Genomic DNA, 26,209 nt, shown 5'->3' with positions numbered 1-26,209 from the left:
TTCCATGCACCAATTGATGCTCCATCATCCACATTTGGGATCCAATGCCGTGTGCAACACATGTTGTTGCACCTTTGACTAATTTCTGAAACATTTCACCTCCCCTTTTCATTTCCATGCAATGAACACAATCATTCATGCTCCCTAGCTGAAATACCACTCCATTTTACCCTCCATACTTTGCATCATTGCTCCATTTTCATCCTTGGACCATTGCACACCACAAATTCACCCTCCTTGCTGTGCATTTCCCCCACTGCCTAATCTGATTCTCTAGGGTTTTTGGGGCCTATATATACATGGCAAAGGGTTGAACCTCCCATATTCATCATTCATGCAGAAAATTCGTCCATACTCACCCTAGGCAGCAAAACACCCCAAAAACACCATTCTAGTGCCCAGAAAACATAACAGCCACTCCACCTTCTTCCACCCTCTTTGCCGAGTTCTCTACCATCCTCCAACCATCAAACACTCCTCCACACTCACCCTAAACCTCTCCATACCATTCCCCATCCATTCTACACCATAAAACTACCCAAAACATCTTCACAACCCAATCTACCGCAAGCAAGGAAGGGGACAGATTCACTACGATTGTTTGGCTCTTCATTCTGAGTTGTTGAACGATTTTAGGTGTTTTCTATCTTATATTTCAATGTCTAATTCATATAATCTTTGTTTTGCTTTAAGTATGATTGGCTAAATTCGTTTTGGCTAAGGGTGGATTCAAAACCATGATTATATATGTGAAATAAGTTGATTACTTTCAGTTATCGTTGTATAAGTCGTGAATACAATTTGCTTAACCGTTTGATTTAGAACTTATTCTTGTATGTTGGTTGAGAGTGCACACTTAATTTGCATGCTTGAATTTGATGCTAGGATATAAATTTGTTTCACCTAATCGTTATGAATTTATATTCGTAAGTAGTGAAGGTCGCTAGTCACGATCGTGTTAAGTAGATTCCTGGCAAGAGTATCATGCTTTTCATAGTTACGAATGCCTTGTCGATGCTTATGATTTCCAAAGAACGTAATGATTCTAACTTGTGTCTTTATCATACTGTTCATATAAAGAACTTGTTAGGAATAATTTGTTTGCGATGCATATTCATCCAATTCAATGATTCTAGGGAAATCTGAAGGTTAATTTAAGCGGACCTAATTAACTTGGAGTGTCGAGATTCATAACTTATTAAATTGATAACTGAAAATTGATTTAGGTTGCATATATTCATGTGTGGAGAAGAAACCCTTGGCCATTCCATCATCCATTGATTCTTCATAACTTTGTATTACAATCTGTTTCTCTTACAATCTGCCATTTAAGTTTATTTTCGTCCAAATCAAATCCCCAATTATTTTGAAATCCTAGATTAGTTGGAAAGTGTGTTGGTTTATGTTTTTAAGTGTTTTGGTACAAGTTAAAACCCAAATTCGTCCAATTTGATGCTTTGTGTTCAAAACTGCCCAGAAAGCTTTCTGGGCAGTTTTGAATCTTTTGATTGCTGTTTTGAGTTTTTGGTTTGTTTTAGTATTTTAAACGTGAGTTTTGCATTCTTTGAGTCTAATCTAATGCTTTAAACTTTGTTTTTACATTTCTAAGTCAGTTTTCAAGTGTTTAGCAATCTCTCCTAATCCCCGGTCTAGAACGATCCCTACTTACATACTTTGCTACAATTGATAAAAAGAGGGTTTAATTTGTGTGCTTATATATTTCACATCAGAAGCCATGATCAACTAGTAGATCTCTTTACCAAGGCTCTGGCCTCTGCTCCATTCCATCGTTTTATGGGCAAGTTTGGCTCAATTAACCTCCTCGATCCAGCTTGAGGGGGAGTGTTGTGATTCTGCATCTACTGATGCTGCATATGATTGATGTTGCATCTACTGATGATGCATATTGAGTCTACTACCAAGGTGACCCCTAGGGTAAATCTCTAGGGTAAAGTTCATCGTAATCTTTAGGGTAAGGGTATGTAAATCACATTTCCCTTTATTTAAGGGAGGAGACTGATTGGGGTAATGTCTTTGTGTAAGGTTTAGATTAGGTAGGCAACACGCCTTCTTCTTTCTTGTTGGCTGCTTGCTGCAGCCATCCTTTCCATCTCTTTTCCCTCTCTTTTCTCATATATACCCGGACTCACTCTTGTACAAACATACATGAAATATACATTGAAATTTTAAACCAAAAAATCTACAACAATCCTAATCTAATTGAGATAATCTACACTAAGTAGTGGACAAAAAGCTCAACCTATCCACTCTAATAATTAAACCCTAACCAATCCAAAATACAATACATTCCACTAATCGTGCCCCTAAGTTGGTTGGACCAGTATTAATGGATTTGGATCCCATCCGGATCCAAATTGTTATGAACTTAGGGATCCTCACATCCTAGCCATTCATCGTGTATCATGCGGTAAAAAATTATTTGATTTTTTATTTAAAATTAAACACAAATAGTACTTGACGAAAACTAGCCGCATGATGTACGATAAACGGCTAGGATGTGGGGATTAACAGGATCCCTACAAAGTAGATCGGTGAGGATCCTCTTCCGGTATTAATCACCCCTCACCATACTCCTTTATATATTCTTGCCACTTGGCACACTTGATTACTAATCTTATTAGCAAAAATCCAACACTAATCTCAAGGCCAAAATCAGGTCGAGTTTTCCAAACTCTGGCTTTAGTTGCACCTTTGCTTAAAATCAGTCGATCATTTTCATTTTGAGCCTCATAATCCAGATGATGATCCTTCGAGAAGTTTTCATTGTTGTGTCAAACATTGATTGTAATTTGTAACGTATTCGAGTTTGTTTATGATAGGGGAAAGAGGTCCAGAAATAGGAAGAAAAATATATGTAGATCAAGAGTTAGTTGATATCCATATTTGATTAACAAACAATTTCGAAAGATTCAATAAAAAGCTAATTACTTATGCCCCGATGCAAATAAGTGTCAAGTTAAAGCCACTACTTGAAATATATAGAAAAAAAATTTCCTCACACAATTTTTTTTTTCTTTTGCACACTCTTGTACATATATATTTTTCCTTCAAATGTTGTTTTGATTGTGTTCAATCGAAAGACTAGAAATAGACAAAGATGTACTGAAGGAGAAAATGAATATGTGATTCACGGCGCCTTGAAATAATACTGCCTAACACAAACGACATAATGCAACTTGATAACATGTTATCACCTTCGGGCATGCTGTCCCAAACAATCTTATAGATCAGATCAGTCTTCAATCCATGCTCACCCCACCACATATGGCCGCACATTATTGACTTCGATGAAGTACCCAGCTCTACAAGTTTGGTTTTTGGTTTTTAGTTTTTGGTTTTTGGCACTTTATATTTTGTAATTTCAAATGGGCCATGACTTGTTACATAATGATCGATTGGGTTCGTATTGTACCGAACAAGAAGCCCAAGAGGGTCAACAAGAACAGAACAATCAACCAACAAAGTTGCAAAGAGTAACCAGCCAGTTGTTGCCCACTTTAATCAGACCATATAATTGTATCAACCTAATCTACAATCATATAATTAGACTCCAATGCCTTTCTTTTCTTTTTCCCTCATATAATTAGACTTTGATTCAGATAAATTGATGAATTGACGTTTTCGACTTTTCAGGTTGTTCGGACTCGCAATTGATTTTGGTTTGACGTGTCAATTTATATGAATTTGAAAGCAAGGTATTAAATATCGATGATATCGGAAATATCAATAGTCCAAAAACACGAAAATTTCGATGGAAATATCGGGATATTATCGATATCGATAAAAATCGAATAAAAACCACGGAAATTGTAAAAAAAACTTGGAAATTTTTATTGAAACTTTGCAGGATGTTTATTTAGTCAATTATCTATTAGTTTATCACAAAAAATTGGAAGAAAATGCATTGCATGATAGATATAACTGATTTAAGTTGATTATATAGCGAGCTGGCAAATATTGTGAGGGTAGAAAATATGTAGTAATTAATGAAAGAAGTTTAAACACACCATAATCATTTATATATAATGAATTAGTACAATATTTTACACTTTATACATTGCATGATAAGATACACGAGTGACTTAGTAAGGTCTAAAATATCGATGATATCGGAAATATCGGTAATCCAAAAAAATATCGGTAGTCCAAAAAAATATCGGTAGTCAAAAAACACGGAAATTTCGATGGAAATATCGGGATATTATGGATATTTTAGACCATGTTTGAAATGAACAATAAGATCTAGAAGACTCATTAGTTTGCAATAAACGCGGTCGACATCCCTGTCTAAATAATTAACATTCGATTGATGGAGATTTTAGGAAAGTTTGATATTCTTAAATAATTTTATACGGCCAAATCTCACTTTTGGCCCCTGCAATGTACTCAAGAACATTTAATTATGGACTCTTGCTCTCGGAGTTGACATTTTTCGATCCTCTGTCGTACCGTTGCGTTATTAGGGCTTTCTAATTTATTAATAAATTTGATACTTGTTTGGAAATGTTTTTAAAATGACTGAAAACGTTATTAGTGAAAACATTTTTCAGTCAAATCGTTGGTAAAATTACAAGTAAATTTGAGAAAAACACTTGCTCCCTACAAGAAACACATAACTGATGCAGTGATGCTTAAATACTTTTGGATCTAAAACTATTTTATTAAAAAATCTTTTCAATTATTTTAAAAGTACTTTCAAACGAGCTCTTTGTGGTAGACTGTTAAATTTGTACCAGCATTGTCCTTTGCCTTAGAAACTACTCAAGCAAGATAACAGAGTAACAAAAGCTGCTGAGAAGTATTGAATGAAGTATGGAGAGTTGGCAACCATTTAAAGACCAAAAATTGACAACATTCCATCCCACCAGATATCTCAGTTGTTGTCAGAACTTACCTTCACATATAATGATTAAAGGGATTTCCGTTACTATCCTATAGCACATGGTCATGACAACATAAAGAAGGTAGGGTGGGGTAGCCAATGACATTGACACATGCTCTCTCGTGCAAAAGTAATCCCTACATTTTTCTATCTATTTTCTCTAATTTAAAGTTACTTATTTAATGATATTATTATTTATTTGGAAGTGAAAAGTTTTAGATCTAATCTTTATTAAAGGTGAATTTGAATCACATTATTACTAACCATTTGTGAGGCTTAAGTCACCCCCTTAGACCATCTCCAACCCTGGGCTAAAAGCCAAATTACCCCCCAAATTACCCCCCAAACACTCTCCAACCCATGCTAAAATTTTAGGCTAAATGCCAAATGCTATTTCTGGGCCAAATACCCCCCAGCTTTCCCCCCGGGCTAAATGCGAAATGTTTATCGGAATTTAAATTTTTTTAGATTAAAATGTTCATAAAATTAATTTAAAATAATCTACATATTTATTTAAAAAAAAATTGATTTAAGAAAAAAATTTAGGCTAATTTCATTCTTTAATAATTCCGGGCTAAAATTTTAAGGTAGAAAGGTTGGAGCAGAAAAGATGTTTCTGGGCTAAAAGCTAAATTTTCCGGGCTAAAAAATTTGGCTTTTAGCCCAAGGGTTGGAGATGGTCTTAATGTAGACAATATCAGTTATTCAAAAAAAAAAGTTATGTAAAACACACCAAATTTTGTTACACAAGTGATGAGTGAGTATGGTATTTATTCATATGTGGAGTACTCATTTTAGACTTGATTTATTTTCAAAATAAGACTCTAACATGTATACAAACACGTCATTTAGTAAATAAACTTAAAAATGCACTCTTACTACATATTTGTACAATTATTTGTATCATCTCTGATAGAGATGTGATGCATATGTGTTGGTGAGTCCTACATCTACTAGAGAGATTGTACAAGATCCACATATGTTGATGGATCCTACCTCTATTAGAGAGATTGTACAAATATGTAGTAACTGTAACATTACTCAACTAAACTTGATGAAAAAGTTGGGCTGATAGTATTACTACTAAATTTTTATTTTTATGGTAAATATGGTTTAGGAAAAAGATGCGATTTTTACCAAAAAATAAATAAAAAATTCTGTACACTTTTTCTTGGGATTTAGATTGAGCAAATGAAACGAGAATTATATAACAAAGATAAATATGTACGTGCTAAATGAGAAAACGAGTGTGTTAGCACTGAGTGGTGGATTTGGATCCTCTCATGAGCTAGTGGAGAGGATCTTTCTGACCAAGTATTGTAGGCCGTTGAATTTTTTATCCTACGGCTATAAACAGGGAGGTCCCTTTAAAGTTATAATAATTATGATTGTTGGATGAAAATTCAACGGTCTACAATACTTGGTCAGGAGGATCCTCTCCATGGGCTTAGGAGAGGATCCAAATCCCTGAGTGGTTCACTAAAATCCCTTGGCTAGAAACCTTACTTAGCAAATGATGACCCTAAACTTTTTTTAATTCCAAATAGCGAGCATAGACTTTTGTAGACTGAATTATTACCAATACCAACTTTCAAGCCCTTTCAAGCTTTTAGGTGCAATTTTTTTCTGGTTGTCAAACGGTAGTGCTATTAGGTGCAATTGACATGCATAAAAGGGCATTCGATTATTATAAAAAGCAAAATATGTGGACATGGTGCATGCCCTAATTATTGGTTTGCCACAAAAAGAGGAAGAGCAATGTGAAAGACTCTCTCAAAGGGACTTTTGTCACTTTATAAGTTTGGAACGATATTTGATAATGTTAGTATGAGAATTGATGTTAAATTATCAAGTGACAGATAGTCCATGGTACTTTTGAGAAAGTCCCTTAGCATTCCTCCTGTAAAATTAGAATTGAAATTTTATTTTTGAATATTTCTCATGTCAATATCATAAAATATTGTGCAAAAAACATGAGGTGATTGAGAATTCGTGAAGAAAATCTCACTTCTGATAGAGTCTTCTTAGTATTTCATTTTATTTTTAAACCGTGTGCCAGTTTACACCCACATCGTTAGGTAAGTTAATTATCATATTCCAGACAAACTTTTTGGTATATTGCCTTTGGGAAACACTATCATCGAAATTAAGTAACTGACACGTTCATTAGGGTTTGGGATTTCTTTAATTAATTGAATGAGTTTGTTGTTATTTTAGAGGCCAAACTTGGCACTTTACACATACATACATCATATAGCCCAATCTCAACCCATATCAGGTTCATGCTATGATGCTAACCAACCAATAAGAATTTATAGATTTCGGAACTACCACTACCATTCATCGAATGAGCAAAATTTTTTCTCTTTTCCTCTCTTTCTTCACTTTTGCAGAGAAAATTTAGAGATGCCATTTGCCAGAGAAAGCATATATATTTATATGTATATATGCATATGGTACAATGCCAAATTGTTTGTGAAAAAGAGAACGAATTTAAGAACTTACATTTATAACTGAAAAAGAATACTATAGACCCTAGTATTGACGATGATAAATTTTAAATAAGAAAATTATATTTGAATTTTATTCACAACGATATTAGAGAAGGAAATTGGGTTAACCCTTACAGTTTACCAGGAATAATTTAGTACTCAACCCGTTCGTTGAACCTAATACTCTCCATTACATGTGGAGATGAATTCTTGAATTTTATAATCCTCTGTCAGAAAAGCAGAAGCAAAAGACTAAAACACTGATATATCATAAGGTCTGATGCGTGCAAAAACCATCACAGTTTATTCTTATTTGAACGTGGACGTGACATGATTTTTTTTTTTAAGTACATCGATATTTTTATACTAAAATGATGGAGAGTTCAGTTAAACCACACCATAAGAAGCCTAATTTGGTATCAAATTCGCCATCTACGAGATTCGAACCTAAGATCTCTCACTTCCGAATGAAGAGAAATATCACTAGACCGTAGAACTGAGTGACAGATGTGACATGATCTTAAATTAAATGATATAGTGATCGAACTGTTTTTTTTTTTTTTTTAACACATGATATTATCTACACTAAATGATGACAATAATGTGGTTTAAATTCACTTTTGGCCAGAAAGAAACCTAAAACCTCTCACTTACAAGTAAAAAAAATTACTATTAGTTCATAGTACTAAGTGGCATATAATCGCACTATTTGTTAAGAGAATATTACTCTTTTAAATTTATATGTAATATTCTACAAGATAACACTATGTTTGGATGAGAGAAATAAATTTTGAATTTGGGTAAAAGTCAGAATTTATAAATTGATATGCATCAATTGCTTTGTTTGGATTCATAAATATAGAAATTTAGAATTTCTGTGTGAAAAAAAAAAACTTGGAATTTGAGACCTCTAATTCTCAAGTTTAAATTCTATGTAAATAGATGTCATTTCCTAATTTCTATGATTGAGAGTTTAAAAATAACAATTTTTGTATTCAATTATATTGTTCTTTTAGGTTAACCAAACAAGGAAATTCACAAATTCTAAAAATTAAAATCCCGTCATTTCAATTTTCGTAATTTTAAAATTCTTTAATAATATTAAATTACTTCATCCAAACATAATGTAAAGGTCGATATGATAATTATTTATTCTTCGAGCCCCTCGCCTGAAGAGATTAATGACAGTCTTTAATCTTCCATATATAGTCGATTTGCTTTTGCCGAAACCATTGTGGCAAGCATGTACTAGTTTAAACAATGATTAAACAAATTAACACCAAATAACTAGCTAATAGGTAAATAATAATACTATTACTTTTCATATTTTAGAACTTCGAAAAATCATTAAAATGTTATTAAGAATGGCACTAAATTGAGATTGAACAACTAGAACCAATCAGAAGTGAGAAGGTTTATAGTATTTTTCACTACAAAATTATCATATTACTGTTAATTAAGCAGATATAAAGTTATATGGACAATGAATAACATGTTGGACATTTTCTTATAGGGTTAATCTCAATTTACCACCTTGAAATTTTGTGGTTTTCAACATTTGGTACACGAAGTTTTTTTCATCTCAGAGTCATATCTCAAGTCTTAATTTTGGGACAGTTTCATACATCCGTTAAGTTTTCCGTTACAACTTTTGTTAATTGATGATGTGGCACCCACGTGGACAATAACTGAGTGCCACATGTCAATATGGGCCCACTTCAATATTAAAAAATAAAAAATAAAAAAAATAATAAAAAAAAGACCCGCCCATTTTCTTCCTCCCCCAACCCCTTCCCTTTCTTCTTCCCTCTGCAACCCACACCCTCACTCCTCTCCTCTGCAACCCCCTCCCTCTTCACCTCCCCTCTTTTCTCCCTCTTCCATCCTCTTCACCTCCACCCATTGCAAAAATCATAATCCCCAAAAGCATCTAGGTACGAAAGTCAGACAACCCCACCCCACCCCACCCAAATCCCAGCACCTCTCGATTTTTCATCAATTTGACCCATTTGGGACTGGGAACCAAATTGGACTAGGAGTTGGAATTAGAGGTTTCAGGGGAAATGGAGAAGACCTAAATGGCAATCTGATTCACCATTAGAGATAGAACCGAATATGTGTATTTGCACAGTGCAAAGCTCAGATCCATATAAGTTCCAAGTCTCATTTTAAGCCGGCTAATCACTAGCTAGTACGTGGGATGGCGTCGATAAGCTTATAAAGTCCATAGGGTAGAGAAGCAGATTAGCAAGCTTGAATGATGGAAACGATGCAAGACGGGGAAACGACCAAACAAGTTTTCAGAGTAGCTCTTATTTCCTATTTTCCATCTTAGTATTGGGTTATGGATTGGGATTTGCTTTTTGAGTCAAGCGAGTTTGACCCCGCAAAAGAAGGCTTGAGGTTTGGGCTTGCAGGCGGCAGCGTTGGCCAACGTCGACACGTTCTGGCAGAGGCTGGTGACCTCGGCGAGGATCAGGATGGAGAGAATGGTTGTTATGCTATGCGAGGGAAAACCTGGAATAAGGTGTTGCAGAGGGAGAACTTAGTGTTGGGGTCGGACAAAATGGTGTAAGTGGAGAGGACGATGGTAGAGGTGTTGTGGGCAAGGATAATGAGGGCGTGGAATTGGAGAAGAGAGAATGGAGAAGGGAGAAGGGAGAAGGGACGGAAAGGGTGAGGGTTGCAGAAGAGAGAAGGGAGGGAGAGGGTGCGGGGAGTGAGGGATGGGTGGGGTTTTTTTTTGTGTTTTTTTAATTTTTTAATATTGGAGTGGGTCCATATTGACGCGTGGCTCTCAATTATTATCCATGTGGGCGCCATATCATCAGTTAACAGAACTTCTAACGAAAAACTTAACGGATGTATGAAACTGTCCCAAAATTTAGACTTAAGGTATGACTCTGGGATGAAAAAAACTTCATGTACCAAATGTTGAAAACCACGAAACTTCAGGGTAGTAAACTAAGATTAACCCTTTCTTATATATTCATTATTCAAGTTGACAAATATAGTTATTTTAATGGGAATGTTATTGGGACTCCAAATTTCTTATTCTACACTCCAAACTTTCTATATTTAGAAACAAAAAAAAATACACTTGTGATGAGTGTAGAATGAGATTTTTGGAGTGCCAATAACACTTCCCATTTTAATTAATAGTACACGTTGTATCGCTTTTTATATTTTTATGTAACAATATATTTTCACTAAGAGGTGGTGAATTAAGGGCCAGAGGAGGCACACGCCCCTCCCCCAAGTTTTTGGACTAGAAAAAATTATGGTCTGAGCAAGAACCAAGGCCTTGCTTAAATTGCAGCGACCTTATGTCGCTTGATACGATATCGAATCAGACTATGATGAATAATAATCAACTTATCACCACCACCAACTCTATAACTCGCTCCTCATCCAAAATCACCAGGAGGCGGATATAACACAAAATTGTTTAGTTGTTGAGTTGATTTTGACAACTCACAAAGAAGAATTCCCTCCTTCCATACGTCTAATATATTTGACCTCCCAACCCTATTCATATATAATTTATCTATTTTTTAAGCAAATACGATATTCATTGATTAAGAGGGAAAAGTACAAAAGGAGGATAAAGTGGATAAGTGGGCCTCGATAAAAACCTTACAGGGGGTTTCAACCCGATCGAAGGGAAAATGACAAAAAGGGTAGAGATATAAACTAAGCACACAATGGGTATGGGTTGGCTAAGTATTCGACAAAATATCTCACTTAAAATTGAAAAAAAAAATAGTGATGGGCACACTCTTTCTGAAATTCCATGAACATTATTGCTTAGTTGTGCCCCCATGGACATTATTTCTAACTTCACATTTGGAACTTGCCATTCATGATATTCAAATTTAAGATATTCTACTTACAACTGAAAATAAATTCAAGACCTTCTAATGACAATAATTATTGTTATTAAATTTGTTATTTAAGCATTTGAGGGAATGAAGGAGAAAACTTCTTAATAGTATAGAAACTAACTTTACTATTGAATTAAGGAGAAAGCTCCCACAAAACGAGTTTGAAGTTTCTTCCATATTTTTTGTTTTGCCATAATAAACATAAATTAAAATGAAGAACACATGCACTTTATCTGGTCATCTAATAACTAAAGAATACATGTTCACTCATTGTTGAATTTAATACGAATAGTTTAGGTTCAAATATTAACAAGCAATCATTATTCTCCTTCTTTGATGATTAAATCGTAGAAATCAAATTCAATGACCCGTGACTATGAATTTTAGTTGTTAAAACAGGACTCCTACAAGAAATTATATAAACCAAAAGAAAAATAATTACATTTCAAAAGGGACTCCAAACATATGTGCTAGGTTATGCATGCATGAATCTCAATTCAACCAAATGGCAGCAAATGGGGTCACAACTTAGATTGATGCATCGCATTGAAAGGATTTGACAATAAAAAAAGGGAAAGCAACGAGCATTAAGTTCCAAAATGCCCTGCCCCATGAGGAGAAATAGGGTTACGGTGGAGTTTGCTGGGCCACATTATTATCCGGCGACTTGTTTATTTATTTGACTTTTATCAGTTTCCTTTCTGCCCTAATTAGCGCCAGCCACGTTACCGTTATGATTAAATCTCCTCCTTTTAAAATATGAATTCGTTGATGTGTGACTTGGTAAGGTCAAATTACTCAAGTACCCTTTATGTGGATAATATATTCCACTTTATTAGCTATTTTGAACGTTTCATGTTTTAATTTTTTCATTTTGCAAAATAAGACAACTTTATCAATCAAGTCAGGAATAGAAAACATTAACATCAATAGTCAGAATAAAAATAAATTAAATTATCTTGGAAAAAAAATACGTGCCATTTTGATTTGTGCATTAGAATAAGAAGTTTCAGCTTGTTTTTAGCACTGCATAAATCTAAAATTTGTTCAGTTACTTTCGCTCCAAAAAAGAATTTCATCTTTTCTTGATATAACTTAAATTATAAAAAAATCTTCGGTTACTTTATAAATTAGTCACTAAGCATTCTTAGTAAGAACTTACAAGAAAGAAATTAGCCAAACAATGAGTTTTATATTGTTATTCTAAATTTTTTTGTGATATTTTGGACCACTGGTAAAATTAAGGGTTCTACCTAAAAATGTTAATCTCATTCATTAATGGGCACTTATACTTAAAACGATATGTCGTGCTCAAAGTTATTTCCAGATGCGCAATTTTATTCTATATATATTCTAAGAAAACATGCACATAATGCTCTTTTAAGCTTGATATTGTTGGAGACCATATCAAGGAAGTTTGGTTCGTCATTTGACAAATATAATGTGAAGTGCGGTCGTCCAATTAATAATGATTTAACCAAAGAGAAAATTGAGAGTATACTTGTATATTTCGAAAGCAAATGCCATTCTATGATACTTGGATTTTAAGTCTTTCACCTAATTACATGTGTACAAGGTTCTCATATTTGTTTATTAATTAACCTTTCACAATATTTTACTACACCGTGCTAACCAAAGTTCATTTTCTTTAAAATGATTCATCATTGTCACTTAGGATAGAGTATAGTTGTAGTTTTCTTTATTTGTAAGTGAAACTTCTGTAGATGTCGAATTCTATACTAAATTTAAATAACTATATAAGGAAATTAACCGAGAGAACCAAATAGATGCTTCTATAATTTTACTAGCAAACAAATTTTTTCTTTTCTTTAAACATGCAATATTCTAAGAGTTCTTTTATATAATATATATTGAGAGTGGGTATGGGAGGTGGGCTAGTAAAAAGTTTGTATCAAAATTACATTCATAAATGTCGAACTTAAAACATTTTGATCATAGAGGGTGAAGATAAATATCACTATCATGATTCTAGTGATTGTGATACTCTACACGTTGTTTGCTACAATAATGGTATTCTACACATTAAACGCAAGTATTTAAGATTTGACAAATAAAGAAAACATTGTTATTAGGCGTATTTTAGTGAGAAAGAGAGAGAGAGGGTGTGGCACAGAGAGAAAGAGAGAAAAGAGAATTGGAGAATTTATGTGATGATCTTTCTCACCACTTTGTGTATTTATTTATAGTAAACATAACAGACTTTCTTGCCTACGAATTACACTCCTAATTAAATTAAAACTGCAACACTCCCCCTTGTGTAAGATCCCACATCACCGGGGGGGGGGGGGGGGGAAGAGGTAATGTGCCTTATATGTACATGTTCACCTTCCTATAGTGATACACGTTTTGGGTGAGAGCCCAAGAACAAAATCGTGAGGGCGTGGCCCAAAGCGGACAATATCTTACTATGCGGACCGGGATATGACAATTTGGTATTAGGGCCACTCCCTTGCCAGAAGTGTGCTGACGTGGACGTCGGGCCCCTAAGGGGGGTGGATTGTAAGATCCCACATTGCCTAGGGGAAAGGATGTGATGTGGCTTATATGTACATGCTCACCCCCCTATAGTGAGACGCATTTTGGGTGGAAGCCTAAGAACAAAACCGTGAGGGTGTAGCCTAAATTGGACAATATCTTACTATGCGGACTGTGATGTGACACCTTAAGTATATAAATACTCAAGTAATTGGCGTATCAGAACTTCATGGATGATGAAGAAATAGTTGATGAAGTCGTATTGTCTAGTTGGCACAATGAGTAAACGCAAGTTGCAATAGGAAATGCATATAGGAAGTAAGTATCACAAAACCTAGCTATGGTAAAATCTAAGGTGAGACAAAACTCAAAGTCTAAAGAGAAAGTGAGTTAATGCAATATGTCAACACTCAAAACACCTTTAGAACACAAGTAGGACGCACACAAGGGTATGACCAACTCGGGTTGGGTGCCTCGTCAAAACCTTGCCACGCAACAAAATCTCGATGAGACAAAATGATCCTGATTGTAGGGAAAAAGAGTACATTAAGGTTAAATAAGTATACTTCAGGATACTCTCATTGAATTTGAAAAAAAACTCTAAATAGGAACTATAAACATTGTAACTTAGACAATTTACACATACCAATTCCTTGAACAAATTTATGAAAGGTGGACTTTAGCAGTGACTTTGTAAAGAAATTAGGAGGGTTGTCCTGAGACAGGATCTGCTTGACTTCAATTCTCTGATGTTCTTACTATTGATGCGAAACAGAAAACTTTGGTGCAATGTGCTTGATCTTATATCATTTGATGTATCATTTCTTGGTATGGTGGATACAAGCGTCATTGTCTTCATAAATCATTGTAGAGACATCGATGACGAAAAAAAGTTCGCAAGTGTTTCAAATATGCTAAAAAATGGCTCTTAGCAAAAGTATTCACGTAGCTTCATGAAGGTCGAGCATCTCAAAATGGTTTGAAGAAGTAGCAACTAAGGTCTATTTGGTTGGCCTTCAAGATATTGCAGTGTCTTCAAGTGTATTGACATAACTCATTTAAGAACATGCTTTGTGCGAGTCAAATAAATAACATGTGTTAGTATAACCAACAAGGAAAGAATTGAATCAAGGACTGAGGGGGCCGCGGCTCCACTCGAGAATGAGTAGGAATAGATTAAACCCAAATTCATAGTACCTTTAAGGTAACGAATGATGTATTTAAATTAGAAATTTAGATTAATAATGGCAAAATTGACATTTTCAAGTTTGTTGGGTGTGATTATCAAATTGTACGTAAATAGAAATACATCAAAACCTATCCAACAAAACAAAAATAATCTTTTTTTTGGGTAACAAATCGAAAATGACCAACCTAAAAATAGCCAAAAATAGAATGATAATATTATTGTAATTTCATCAAAATCTGCATGCCAATCCTAATCCAAAATCCCAATTAACTAACAACTACCACAGTAGCTTGTCACACCTTTAGGTGAGAGTAGGTCCCATTTTATTCAAAATTTGCATCTTTTAAATACCAAAATTCTAATATTATTTTATTATCCTTATGGGATCCGAATTCCAAACGGCTCTCTCAACTGGAAGACAGAAAAAAATTTAAAATTCAAACCAAAGAAAAATAACAAACAAAACAATGCTTTAAAGCAAAACAAACAAACATGTATTAATCTTTAATTTTACTTGTTTTTTGTATTATTTTTATTTATTTATTTATTATTTTATATATTAATCTTCTTCCTACGCTCCAACCCAAAAGTTGGTTTCCAATTTATTCTTTTATTTTCAAAAACAGAAACAGAGCTTCGTCCGTTTTCATAAACCAACAGCTTTTCCTTTTTCTTTTTCTTTCTTCCATTCTTCTTCTTCGTCTTCCTCCTCCCACCCTCTCTCTCTCTCTCTCTCTAGAAAAGAGGTTTGTTCCCTCAACAAACTCAACCTCCCCTTTCCTTCTAGTCCTCCTCCTCCTCCCTCCCTCCCCTCTCTCTCTCTCTCTCTCTCTCTCTCTCTCTCTCTCTCTAAACCTCGTAACTTACGCTTTCAGTATCAATCAAAATCCCCATAACGTAAACCCCTCGATTTAGCCAGCCCAGTTTTGGGAGTTCCTAACAAGAAAAAGATTGCACATTTCCATTTCCATTTCCATTTCCTCCAATCCCCAATTCAAGCTTTCGTTTTCGGGTTTTTGGGTTTCAGTCTGATGAGAGAATTTGAAGAATTGGGTCGCTGATTCTGGACACTTGGATCTTAGGGTTTTGTGGGTTCTTTTTTTTTTTTCTTTTTCAATGCTGGGTTTGAAATGGGTCGGAGTCCAAGTCTGAAGGTTTGAATTGACAATTTGAGGTGTGAATTTGGGGGTTGGGGAGGTCTGCGTAGACTGAATTTGTAGCTTGTGGTTGTGAAAATGATGGTTTCCGCATCACCGTCGATGATAGCGAGGAGCTCATTGGAGGAAATGCTGGATTCGCTTCGGCGGAGAGATGAGGGCGAAAAGCCGAAGGAGTTGCCGCCGGCTTTGCCAGCTCGGCCGCCTTCCAGGGCTCGGCTGCCATCAGCCCGCCGCTCTTTGCCCAACAACTTCAGGGTCGAAGGCGCAGAGCGCTCACTGGAGTGTTTGCCTAGTATGAACAAGAGAAAAGACGGGGACTTGGGGTTCAAGACAAGTAATTTTGGCGTGAAGAAGACGGAGAATGATCAAAATGTTGAGTCGCCATACGGCAGGTCACTGAAGGACTGTCGAATGAAGCCGGAGCAGAAGATTGCAAAGTCGGATTGCGATGACAACATTGGTTATTTCATCAAGAAGGTAATTTAAGGGGGTGACAGTTCGTTCACTGATCTCTTTTTGTTTTTATTTTTGTTTTTTACAGTTCCGCATTGCTTTGTTGTCTTAACTGAACTTTCAATGTTATTTGGAGTATGGTGATCCAAGAACATTAGTTCATAAGATAAATCTCGGGTAATATGTGATAGAACATGCATTTATATGATTGCGATGATTTGGTGGAATTTGGATTTTGGTTATGATGAGCACCTATTCTGTTAAATTGTCTTAGATCCATAAGAAAACAACGATTTTTGTACGATATCATCTTGTAAATTTTGAATCTTTGTTCCTTGAGCTTAGGAGTTTATTTGTAAAACATGAGTTGATGTTGATAGTATTTGGTTTCAGAAACTTCATGTTTGGTGTCGGCTACCTGGTGGGCTGTGGGAGTTAGGAACGATACAGTCAACTTCAGGGGACGCCGCACTTGTTTCAGTCTCTAGTGGAAATGTAAGTTCATCAATTGTTGGCCTCATCCCAAATCCCATTTTAACAACCGAAGGCACTTATGTTGATGGGCTGTTTATATGCCCTTGTGCTGTTACTGTAGGTAATCAAAGTTTGCAGAGTTGATCTTTTACCTGCAAACCCAAATGTTCTCGAAGGTGTGGATGATCTTATCCAGCTTAGTTATTTGAATGAGCCTTCTGTACTTTACAATCTTCAATGTAGATATTCCCAGGATATGATTTATGTAAGTATCACATGTTCCTGTTGCTGATGCTTTTGTTTCAGATTAATGTCTTCTTCTCCTCTCCTTTTACATGTCTTGTGATTTTCTTCTGTAGAGCAAAGCTGGGCCAGTTTTGATTGCAATCAATCCTTTCAAAGATGTTCAAATTTATGGAGAAGATTTTGTCACAACTTATAGGCGGAAACTAACAGACAAACCTCATGTTTATGCTGTGGCAGACGCTGCTTATGATGAGATGATGGCAGGTGCATGACACCTATTTTATTTCTATATTTTCCTTTGAGCTGAATGTTTTCTTCTTATGGTGGCATTGTTTAACTTGTTCTATAACTCATTTTTACCCATTTTTTGCGTGGAACTTTTATTTTGCAGATGATGTAAATCAGTCCATAATCATAAGGTTAGAACCTCTTCAAATTGGTTTCCCGTATATTAGGATCTTCTTTGTGGATTATGCTTAATACTTGTGTGCAGTGTTGTTCTATACTAGATCATAAAGTTCATCTTTAAATCAGAATGTAGTTTGCAAATAATAGTCAATAATTTTTTTTTACAGTGGGGAAAGTGGAGCTGGGAAAACCGAGACAGCAAAAGTTGCAATGCAATACTTGGCTGATCTTGGTAGTGGCAGTTGTGGCACAGAGCATGCAAATGCAATCCTTCAGACCAATTGTATACTAGAAGCGTTTGGAAATGCAAAAACATGCAGAAATCACAATGCTAGTCGATTCGTATGTTACTTTATTTCTTTCTTCTTTTCAAAGTTTTATCCAAAATTATTTCCTGGAATTCGTCCTTTATTTTGTCAATGAAAGCCATCCTCAATTTTTCATTCCATAAATGTGGTCCAAGGGATATGCACTTTAAACATGATTTCTACTTTGCTTCAGGGGAAATTGTTTGACATTCATTTTAGCACAGCAGGAAAAATATGTGGTGCTTCTATCCAAACATGTAAGTTGTTTAAAATTAATATATTCTTTTTCTGGTGTGCTATTACCTGACTAGCATTCAATCACAGTAACTAACTTGATTTTACTACCTCGTTTACATGTCAACACCAATGCGGCTATCATGATTGTGTACAGTTTTTTTGGACAAGGTAATTAGTTGCCCTATATGAGCATAATCCGGTTAGTTTTAGTTGTCTCAATGTGCCTTATCTGACACTATAGTATCTCCTTTGAGCAGTCTAGAGTGACACAACTACAAAATGGTGAGAGGTCGTACCATGTCTTTTATCAACTCTGTGCTGGTGCTCCATCAACGCTAAAAGGTAGGGAATTTTTTTTTAATAATCATCAGTTCTAGTTGTTTGTTGCACCATATAGGTGCATGTGGCAAAATGGCAACTTCAAACCCATGAATCTCTTTTCTCAATTTTGGTTTTCTTTATGGGATGCGTAGATTTCTAAATTATAGTGATTAGGAAATTGTCACATCATAAGCCTGGGAATCTCTACTTTGCTGAAATCTTGCTGTATGACCTATGGGCCATATCATAGATGGCATGGGTTGAGGTCAGGTGAAGAGTAGATCTTAAGGTTGAATTCCTCTTCTAAGCAAGAAAAGAAAAAATCTACTAAAGCTGGCATGTAACCTAATGTTTGGACCCACTAGCACCACAAAAAATATTAGAGGAAGTTAACCTACAGAAGTTATATGTGATTAGACAAATTAGCTAGACATAAAGTAACAGACCTTATTTTTGCGGCATCTCAGTTTGTTACCTAGGATGAATGATTCATGTCTTTTGAGTCTTCCTGATTGCTTTTTACATCCTGGTTGCTATGGTAATTAGCAATGATCAGTTATCGGTAATGACCCATGCTTGCGTTTCAAAAGGTGGCAGGAAACCTATTAAATGGGTTCATATACAAGTTCTATGATAACCATTTGCCTTTTAATTTTTGAGTTCTGTTATTTTACAAAACGAGAACCTTCAAGGGTTCTTCTGTACAAGTATCAGGGAATCATTCTATGTTTTTGGTTGCAGAGAGGCTAAACCTTAAAAGGGCTAGTGAGTACAAGTATCTTAATCAGAGTGATTGCTTGGAAATTGATGGTGTAGATGATGCGCGGAAGTTTCATATGCTCATGGTAAGTAAAGAAATAGCTGTTTATACCACCATTTATGCAGTTAATACACTTTCTTTTCCGGTTCTTCCTTCTATAACCAAAGTGTCACTTTCTCCTTTGTTTTATTGTTTTTGCATCTCCTCAGGAAGCGCTAGATGTTGTTCAAGTTTGTAAGGAAGATCAAGAACACGCGTTTTCATTGCTGGCTGCAGTGTTATGGCTGGGAAACATATCATTTCAATCAATTGACAATGAGAATCATGTAGAAGTGTTAGCTGATGAAGGTAAGATATAGATCATTGACTTGGTGATCTTTCTGTGGGATATTTTACATACAATGCTGGTTGTAAGCCGTTGCATTCCTGGCTTGAATTTTTGGTGACAGTTCTAACTACTATAGTTTTCTGTTTGGTCATAATCTAGATCAGTGGAATGACATTTTTAGGTCTACAACTGCAGAGTCATATTGTTGAGCAGTGTTAGAATGTTGTGCATGTATATGTCCAAAAAGACCTTTAAAATTTTGTTTCATTGTTGTCAAAGGTTTCCCTCAGTGTCTGATTTCATTCCATGACAACCATCTGCCGTCTCAGAATGTGTTTGTTCTGTTAAGTCAAATGTATATTACTTTCAGACTTACACTTGAGCATATGAGTAACTTCTCTTGATTCTTCCTGTGGGCAGCTGTAACCATTGCTGCCATGCTGATGGGTTGTAGTTCTCAGGAACTGATTCTTTCTTTATCCACCCCCGAAATCCATGGTAGCAAGGATAGTATTGTCAAAAGATTGACACTGCGACAGGTTTGTTAATTTCTGTAACAATCTATCTGTTCATCCTTGAGCCTGACAGCTTTTAAACGCACTTTTTTAATGAAAGTCTAAAGATGAAGCTTATTCTTTCTTCCTCTCATATTCAGGCAATTGATGCAAGAGATGCATTGGCAAAATTTATCTATGTCAGCTTGTTTGACTGGCTTGTAGAACAAATTAACAAGTCACTTGCAGTGGGAAAATGCCGTACTGGGAGATCCATCAGTATACTTGATATTCACGGGTTTGAGTCATTCCAGGTAATTATATATACTTCACTTTTGGTGATGTTTGCAATAAGATTTGTGTATTTAGTAATGATCTTAAGGGCTATTTTTCAGAAGAACAGCTTTGAACAGATGTGCATTAATTATGCAAATGAAAGGCTGCAACAACATTTCAACCGACATTTATTTAAGCTTGAGCAGGAGGTGAGCATCTCAAGTGCAATGTAGCATTAAGGTTGCTTAGTGTCAAACTACATGCTATGACTAAACGTGTGAAGTGTAATGTGACTGCTTATTCCTTTTACTTCAGGAATGTGAATTGGACGGGGTTGATTGGACTAAAGTTGATTTTCAAGACAACCGAGAATGCTTGAATCTGTTTGAGAAGGTATGTCATTGATTTAAGCCTTCTATATTGTGGACCTGCTAAGTTTTCATCAGAAGTTCATTAGATTCATCTCCACTGTATAGTATATATGACATTCAAATCAACTTGTATAATTTGTGATAATTAGGGTTTGGGCCTTTACGTGTTTGCTTTACCTTGATTGACTGCTTATGATATCTTAATAGAGTTTGGTGGTATTAGTCTTCCGTTCTCTTTGTATTTTTTTTAAAGAAACACTTCAATAGCTCAACTGGAGGAAAACCCCTCAACCATCCACTTGTAATTTTCTAATTGATTCTTAATTGCAAAATTCATTTGGCGCCCTTTCCCATTGCAAAGTAAGAAGGGTATTTTTCTAAAGTAAGTGACCATAGTATTTGCCTCTAGAGTTAATCCACTTTTTACTGTGTTGTGGTGCAGAAACCTTTTGGGCTGCTATCCTTGTTGGATGAGGAATTGAACTTCCCCAAGGCAAATGATTTGACCCTTGCCAATAAATTTAAGCAACACTTGAATGCTAATTCTTGCTTCAAAGCAGAAAAAGCCAGCAGTTTCAGTATTTGTCATCTTGCTGGAGAGGTTAGTTTTTGTTTGAGCATGTTCACAAAGTTCAGTCGTATGCTGACTTCACTTGCACTATTATATATGTACAAGCCAACTACAATGATTTGACTCTTTTTTTTTTTCCATTATTTCTGCATGCCTTGAAAGTAGTGCATAAAAAGTAGCTAAGTGAATCATGGAAAGGTAACAATACCAGTGGTGAAAAAGTATGATTGTGCTAGATTTAGTAGTAGAAGTGTACAAGAGTGAGATTTTTGGAAGAATTTATGGGTATTTGGTAGGCATCATTTCTGTCTTCTTCTTATTGGAAGATTTCTGGAATCACTCTGGCTTTTGGGATCACATCAAGGTTTCTTGGACTCACACCTACAGAGATGCTAGGAAACTGCCATTGTTAATTGCAAGTTTGCAACCACATGATTAGCACGTTTTTTGTTTTCCTTATGACTAGTTGCTTGGGTTTATTTAACTTAAGCCTTGACCATATGGAAGGACTGGCTTAGGAGACAATGTATTGGTTGCTTCTGGAATCTCTTAACTATAGTTTTAGGATTGTACAACTTTTGCTTTCGTACTAGGCAATGCATGATGTAAGCCTGTACAAATTGATGCAAGGTTGATGACCTTTATTTCTATAAAATTGCTTATGGTTCTCATAGTGTACTGATTTTACTAATGTATGGAATCTTATTAGGTCCTATATGACACAAGTGGATTCTTGGACAAAAACAGAGATAAGTTGCCCTCTATTTTCTTCCAACTCCTGTCATCGTGCAGTTGCCGACTTCTGCAGTTGTTTACTTCCAAAGAGTTTAAGCAGTTCCAGAAACCAGAAAATGATTCGTGCCAGATGAATGCGTTGGACCCTTCAAAATCAAGCGCTGGTATTGAGTTCAAGGTACACATGCTTGCTCAAGTTTTAGCTGGATATAGGAGTAACTTTTGTATCCTTAGATGAGATGCCAAAATCATGAATTTCATCTGAGTAAGATACGACTCTGTTAGAAGAGTTTGGAAGATAGTTTTCTTTTGGTGACATGGGGGTGGATGATCTTGTTTGGTCAGAAAGCTACTTCGCATTCTAAATTATTTAACAGTGTGCTGGGACATAGCTGATGTTGTTGTTCGCCGTTTAAAGTTTAATTGTATATGATACATTCCTGTAGGGTCAATTGTTTAAACTAATGCACCAGTTGGAGAGCAGCAAACCTCACTTCATTAGCTGCATAAAGCCAAACAGTAAGCAGCTTCCCGGCATGTATGAAGTAAACCTTGTTTTACAACAGCTCAGGTGTTGTGGAGTTTTGGAGGTTGTTAGGATATCACGATCTGGATATCCTACTAGAATGACACATCAAGAATTTGCTGGAAGGTTGGTATACATTGAACCGTAGTTTAAGGTTTTAAGTTTCTACTGGCTGTCACAACTGCCAAGATATCTTTTCTCATGTGTCTTTTGGGTTAGGTATGGTTTTCTACTTTTGGAGGACGATTTACCTCAGGATCCATTAAGTCTATCCATTGCTATTCTAAAAAGATTCAGTGTCCTCCCTGAAATGTACCAAATTGGCTATACGAAAGTGTTTCTTAGAACGGGGCAGGTGAGCTCCTTTAATAGTTTTGAATTTTTCTCTTCATCTGTTTCTGTTTTTATTTTATTTTATTTTAAAGTTTATCCTCTGGTGGCTTTTCTAATGTTGCTGAGTCTGGTTGTTCATAGATTGCATCATTGGAGGATAAGCGAAAGAAAGTTCTGAGAGGAATAATTGGTGTCCAAAAATACTTCCGTGGTCACCGGGCTCGTTGTCACTTTGATCAACTTAAGGAAGGAGTCGCAAAGATACAATCAAGTAATGCCTACTAACTTCTAAAGTTTCATTTGGTTGAGATTGAGCAGGTTTTATCATATATAGCAGCATTTTTAGTACAATTTGATATTTCTTCTGAAAAACAAAATCTTGGTTCAATACAAATTTTGGAATCTCTTCAGGACGTTGTAGTTTGTCAGTCCATACTGTTCTTTATGTTGCTAAGCAAACATGCTTGAATTTGTGGTTGAAACTTCATTTGTTGTCCTATGCATGTATATTGAGGAACAATATCTTTTGACTACTTTTTAGTATTAATGGAAATTACTTTTAAGATGCAGATGGTCTTTGTGAAAATACTGGAAGGAAACCAGGTGCTTGTGAAACTGTTAATGAGCGGCAAAATTTGAAGAGGTCACATCCTGAGAATGGGAAAGCTAAAAGGAAGGCCGGCAGGAAGATGTCAGAGGTGAAGGTACTTCCGATAAAGTAATTATTTACTTGCTAGACCTGTTTCCTTTGCCTCTTCCCCTTATGAAGATCTTAAATGCCTGAAACCAGACAGAAATATGACTAGTCATTACCTGATACTTGCTTCCTTTTCATTAGTTTCCCAAAAATTTATCCAATAGATACAGTTTTACTTTTACCTAACCACATGAAACAATCTAACTTTATTTAATAGAACCAAAAACACGCCCGATAGGTTTAAGATTGAGTTTTCAAAAGCACTGCATTAGCGTTAATCTTGAGTTTCAATTTTAAATAGAAGTCTTTTCCGGTGTGGTTAATTTTTTTTTATTTCCCATGGCTATGAAATTTTAAGGTCCCCAACTGTATACACGCCCACTGTATTCACGAAATTCTCCAAGGCTCGAAATTTACATTGTGAAAATTCTGCTCTTTGAAACAGATGCTTTTGCACTTAAAACTGAAAATTGCAAGATATACAGTATACTTGTGCATTCTGGTAAATTTTGCCCTTTGGAGGTTTTTGTAAATGAAAGGCCAACTTTTTTGCACTCTCTTATATGTCTGAGGTTTTCAGATCTGAATAACTGAAAGTGGAATATGTTTCCTGAACAGGATTTGCCATCAGATTTGGCAGAGCTTCAAAGGCGGGTGCTTCAGGCTGAAGCAACTCTGGTGCGGAAGGAGGAGGAAAATGCTGAATTACAGGAGCAACTGCAACAATTTGAAACAAGATGGTCAGAATATGAATCAAAGATGAAATCGATGCAGGACGTGTGGCAGAAGCAGATGGTGTCTTTACAGGTGAGTTTTCTTGTATGCTTGATCTTAGTTTTAAAAAAGTATGCACACATAATTTTATGATTTTTTTTTGAAACCAAAATCGAATCCTGAAAAGAGTTGAAGAAATGGGGAAAATTATGCTCATAGTCAATCTGAAACTTTGTTATTCAAATCTGAAACAGTAATGGATTATAAAATTATGCATTTTTCGTTTATTCTATAAAACTGTATTAAAAAGTTTAACCAGAGATAGTTATGCTGATCCAATTAAAATTGTATTGTTGCTGCATGCCTTGAAAACCCAAATTGACCAGTGAGTTTGTAGTGACTTGGAGATGATTATCCAAAGCCAAGATTTATGTTGACTTAGAAGTAAACTTTTAACGTACGTTATTAAGTTGAACTTGATGAAGTTGTTGAACCCCCATCATTGTTGAACCGCCGCCTTAGTCCTAAGCTTTTGGGATCATCATTTATTTCACCACAACCAATGTGCATGCACATGCATCCTCACCTTATATTTATATTTTGTCTCCTTTGTAAGAAATGGATGGTTCCTTATTATGAATTAAAAAAAATACATGACCATTACGTGAATCTGCTGTTAGTTCCACTTCTTTGAAAAAATGTGGTGGATTTCGTTATCAAGTATGTGGCCAGCTCTTCTACTGAGCTTGAACTTTGTATCAGCTTTAATACTCTTTACTATTATGCAGACGAGTCTTGCTGCGGCCAGAAAGAGTCTTGGATCTGCCAATACTGCTGGTCAACCTGTAACACTAGGTTCTGTTTCATCGGCCCGCTATGATTCTGAAGAAGCCACATCTATGGGATCTCGAACTCCTGGTGCAAGCACACCCCTCAATGGAGCAGGGCGTGAGGCTAATGGCAGCTCGAATGCAGTCAGCAATCTGTTGAAGGAATTTGAGCAGCGGAGACAGATATTCGATGATGATGCGAAAGCTCTGGTTGAGGTAAAACCTGGGCAGTCAGCTGCAAATATGAATCCTGAGGAAGATTTACGAAAACTTAAACACCGGTTTGAGTCCTGGAAGAAAGAGTACAAGGCAAGATTACGGGAGACAAAGACAAAGCTTCACAAAATTTGGCACTCAGAAGAGGAAAAACGGCGGAGAAAATGGTGGGGAAAGATAGGCTCAAGAGCATTGTAGTATCTTGTTTTAGATGATCAATCACCGTCTCGTGATGGACAAAGGAGATACCTAAGAGGCTAAGAGGATGACCGAAGAAAGGAAGTAACTTTCTCAGCAAGCTACCTCTCCTTCTTCAGCAGCTTCTCCTCTGTTTATATATATGGCATCACATATCGGTGAATCTTGGTGTGGGGTAGTATTATGGAGAGAAACTTGTGTATCTACCAAATTTTTGTGACAGTGGGAATGTTGATGATCATGTGAATAGAAAATTAGGGACTTTCTTAAGTGGTTTCAGCCGCTATTTCTTCGTTGATTAGTTTAGGCAGTTTGTGTATAATCTGTTGGCATTGATGTAATCTGCTACTGTGTAGATCTTGTTGTCGAAGATGTGATATGTTCATATTGTCTGGTTTTTAAGAGATTAGTACCTGATTTTCCAATGTGCTTTTTATCTTTCTAAAAGCAGATTACATGTATATTTGTACAGTTATTGTTGTTTTATTTTCAACTCTGTAACAATGTGTTTGGGTGAGGGAGTTTGGTGCCTACAATTGGACTGAATTTGTTACCTGGTAAAATTAAAGTATATATATATTGAAGGTAG

General features: G+C 35.7%; 1 protein-coding gene across 5 annotated transcripts; it reads left to right on the top strand.

Moving 5' to 3' along the window:
* Nucleotides 1-15,557: 15,557 nt before the first annotated feature.
* On the top strand, nt 15,558-26,022 carry LOC126615851 (myosin-2-like). Of its 5 annotated transcripts, none has more exons than XM_050283770.1 (23): nt 15,558-16,601; nt 16,971-17,072; nt 17,173-17,316; nt 17,411-17,561; nt 17,689-17,716; nt 17,873-18,047; nt 18,207-18,270; nt 18,405-18,418; nt 18,508-18,592; nt 19,313-19,416; nt 19,541-19,679; nt 20,080-20,198; nt 20,315-20,467; nt 20,549-20,638; nt 20,745-20,822; nt 21,243-21,401; nt 22,081-22,284; nt 22,553-22,758; nt 22,852-22,987; nt 23,107-23,236; nt 23,530-23,683; nt 24,281-24,469; nt 25,165-25,312. In XM_050283770.1, exons 1-22 carry the CDS (start codon nt 16,200-16,202, stop codon nt 24,423-24,425), a joined length of 2,982 nt encoding a protein of 993 aa, XP_050139727.1. In that variant the 5' UTR covers nt 15,558-16,199; the 3' UTR covers nt 24,426-24,469; nt 25,165-25,312. The 5 variants fall into 5 exon arrangements, with proteins under 5 accessions (XP_050139727.1, XP_050139726.1, XP_050139725.1 ...); XM_050283769.1 differs by having other exon boundaries at nt 15,559-16,601; nt 23,536-23,663; nt 25,165-26,022; XM_050283768.1 differs by having other exon boundaries at nt 15,559-16,601; nt 23,530-23,663; nt 25,165-26,022.
* Nucleotides 26,023-26,209: the final 187 nt, after the last annotated feature.

The sequence above is a fragment of the Malus sylvestris genome, chromosome 3 (assembly GCF_916048215.2).
Source record: "Malus sylvestris chromosome 3, drMalSylv7.2, whole genome shotgun sequence".
NCBI lineage: Eukaryota > Viridiplantae > Streptophyta > Magnoliopsida > Rosales > Rosaceae > Malus > Malus sylvestris.
This window is presented reverse-complemented; position numbering and strand designations above follow the sequence as displayed.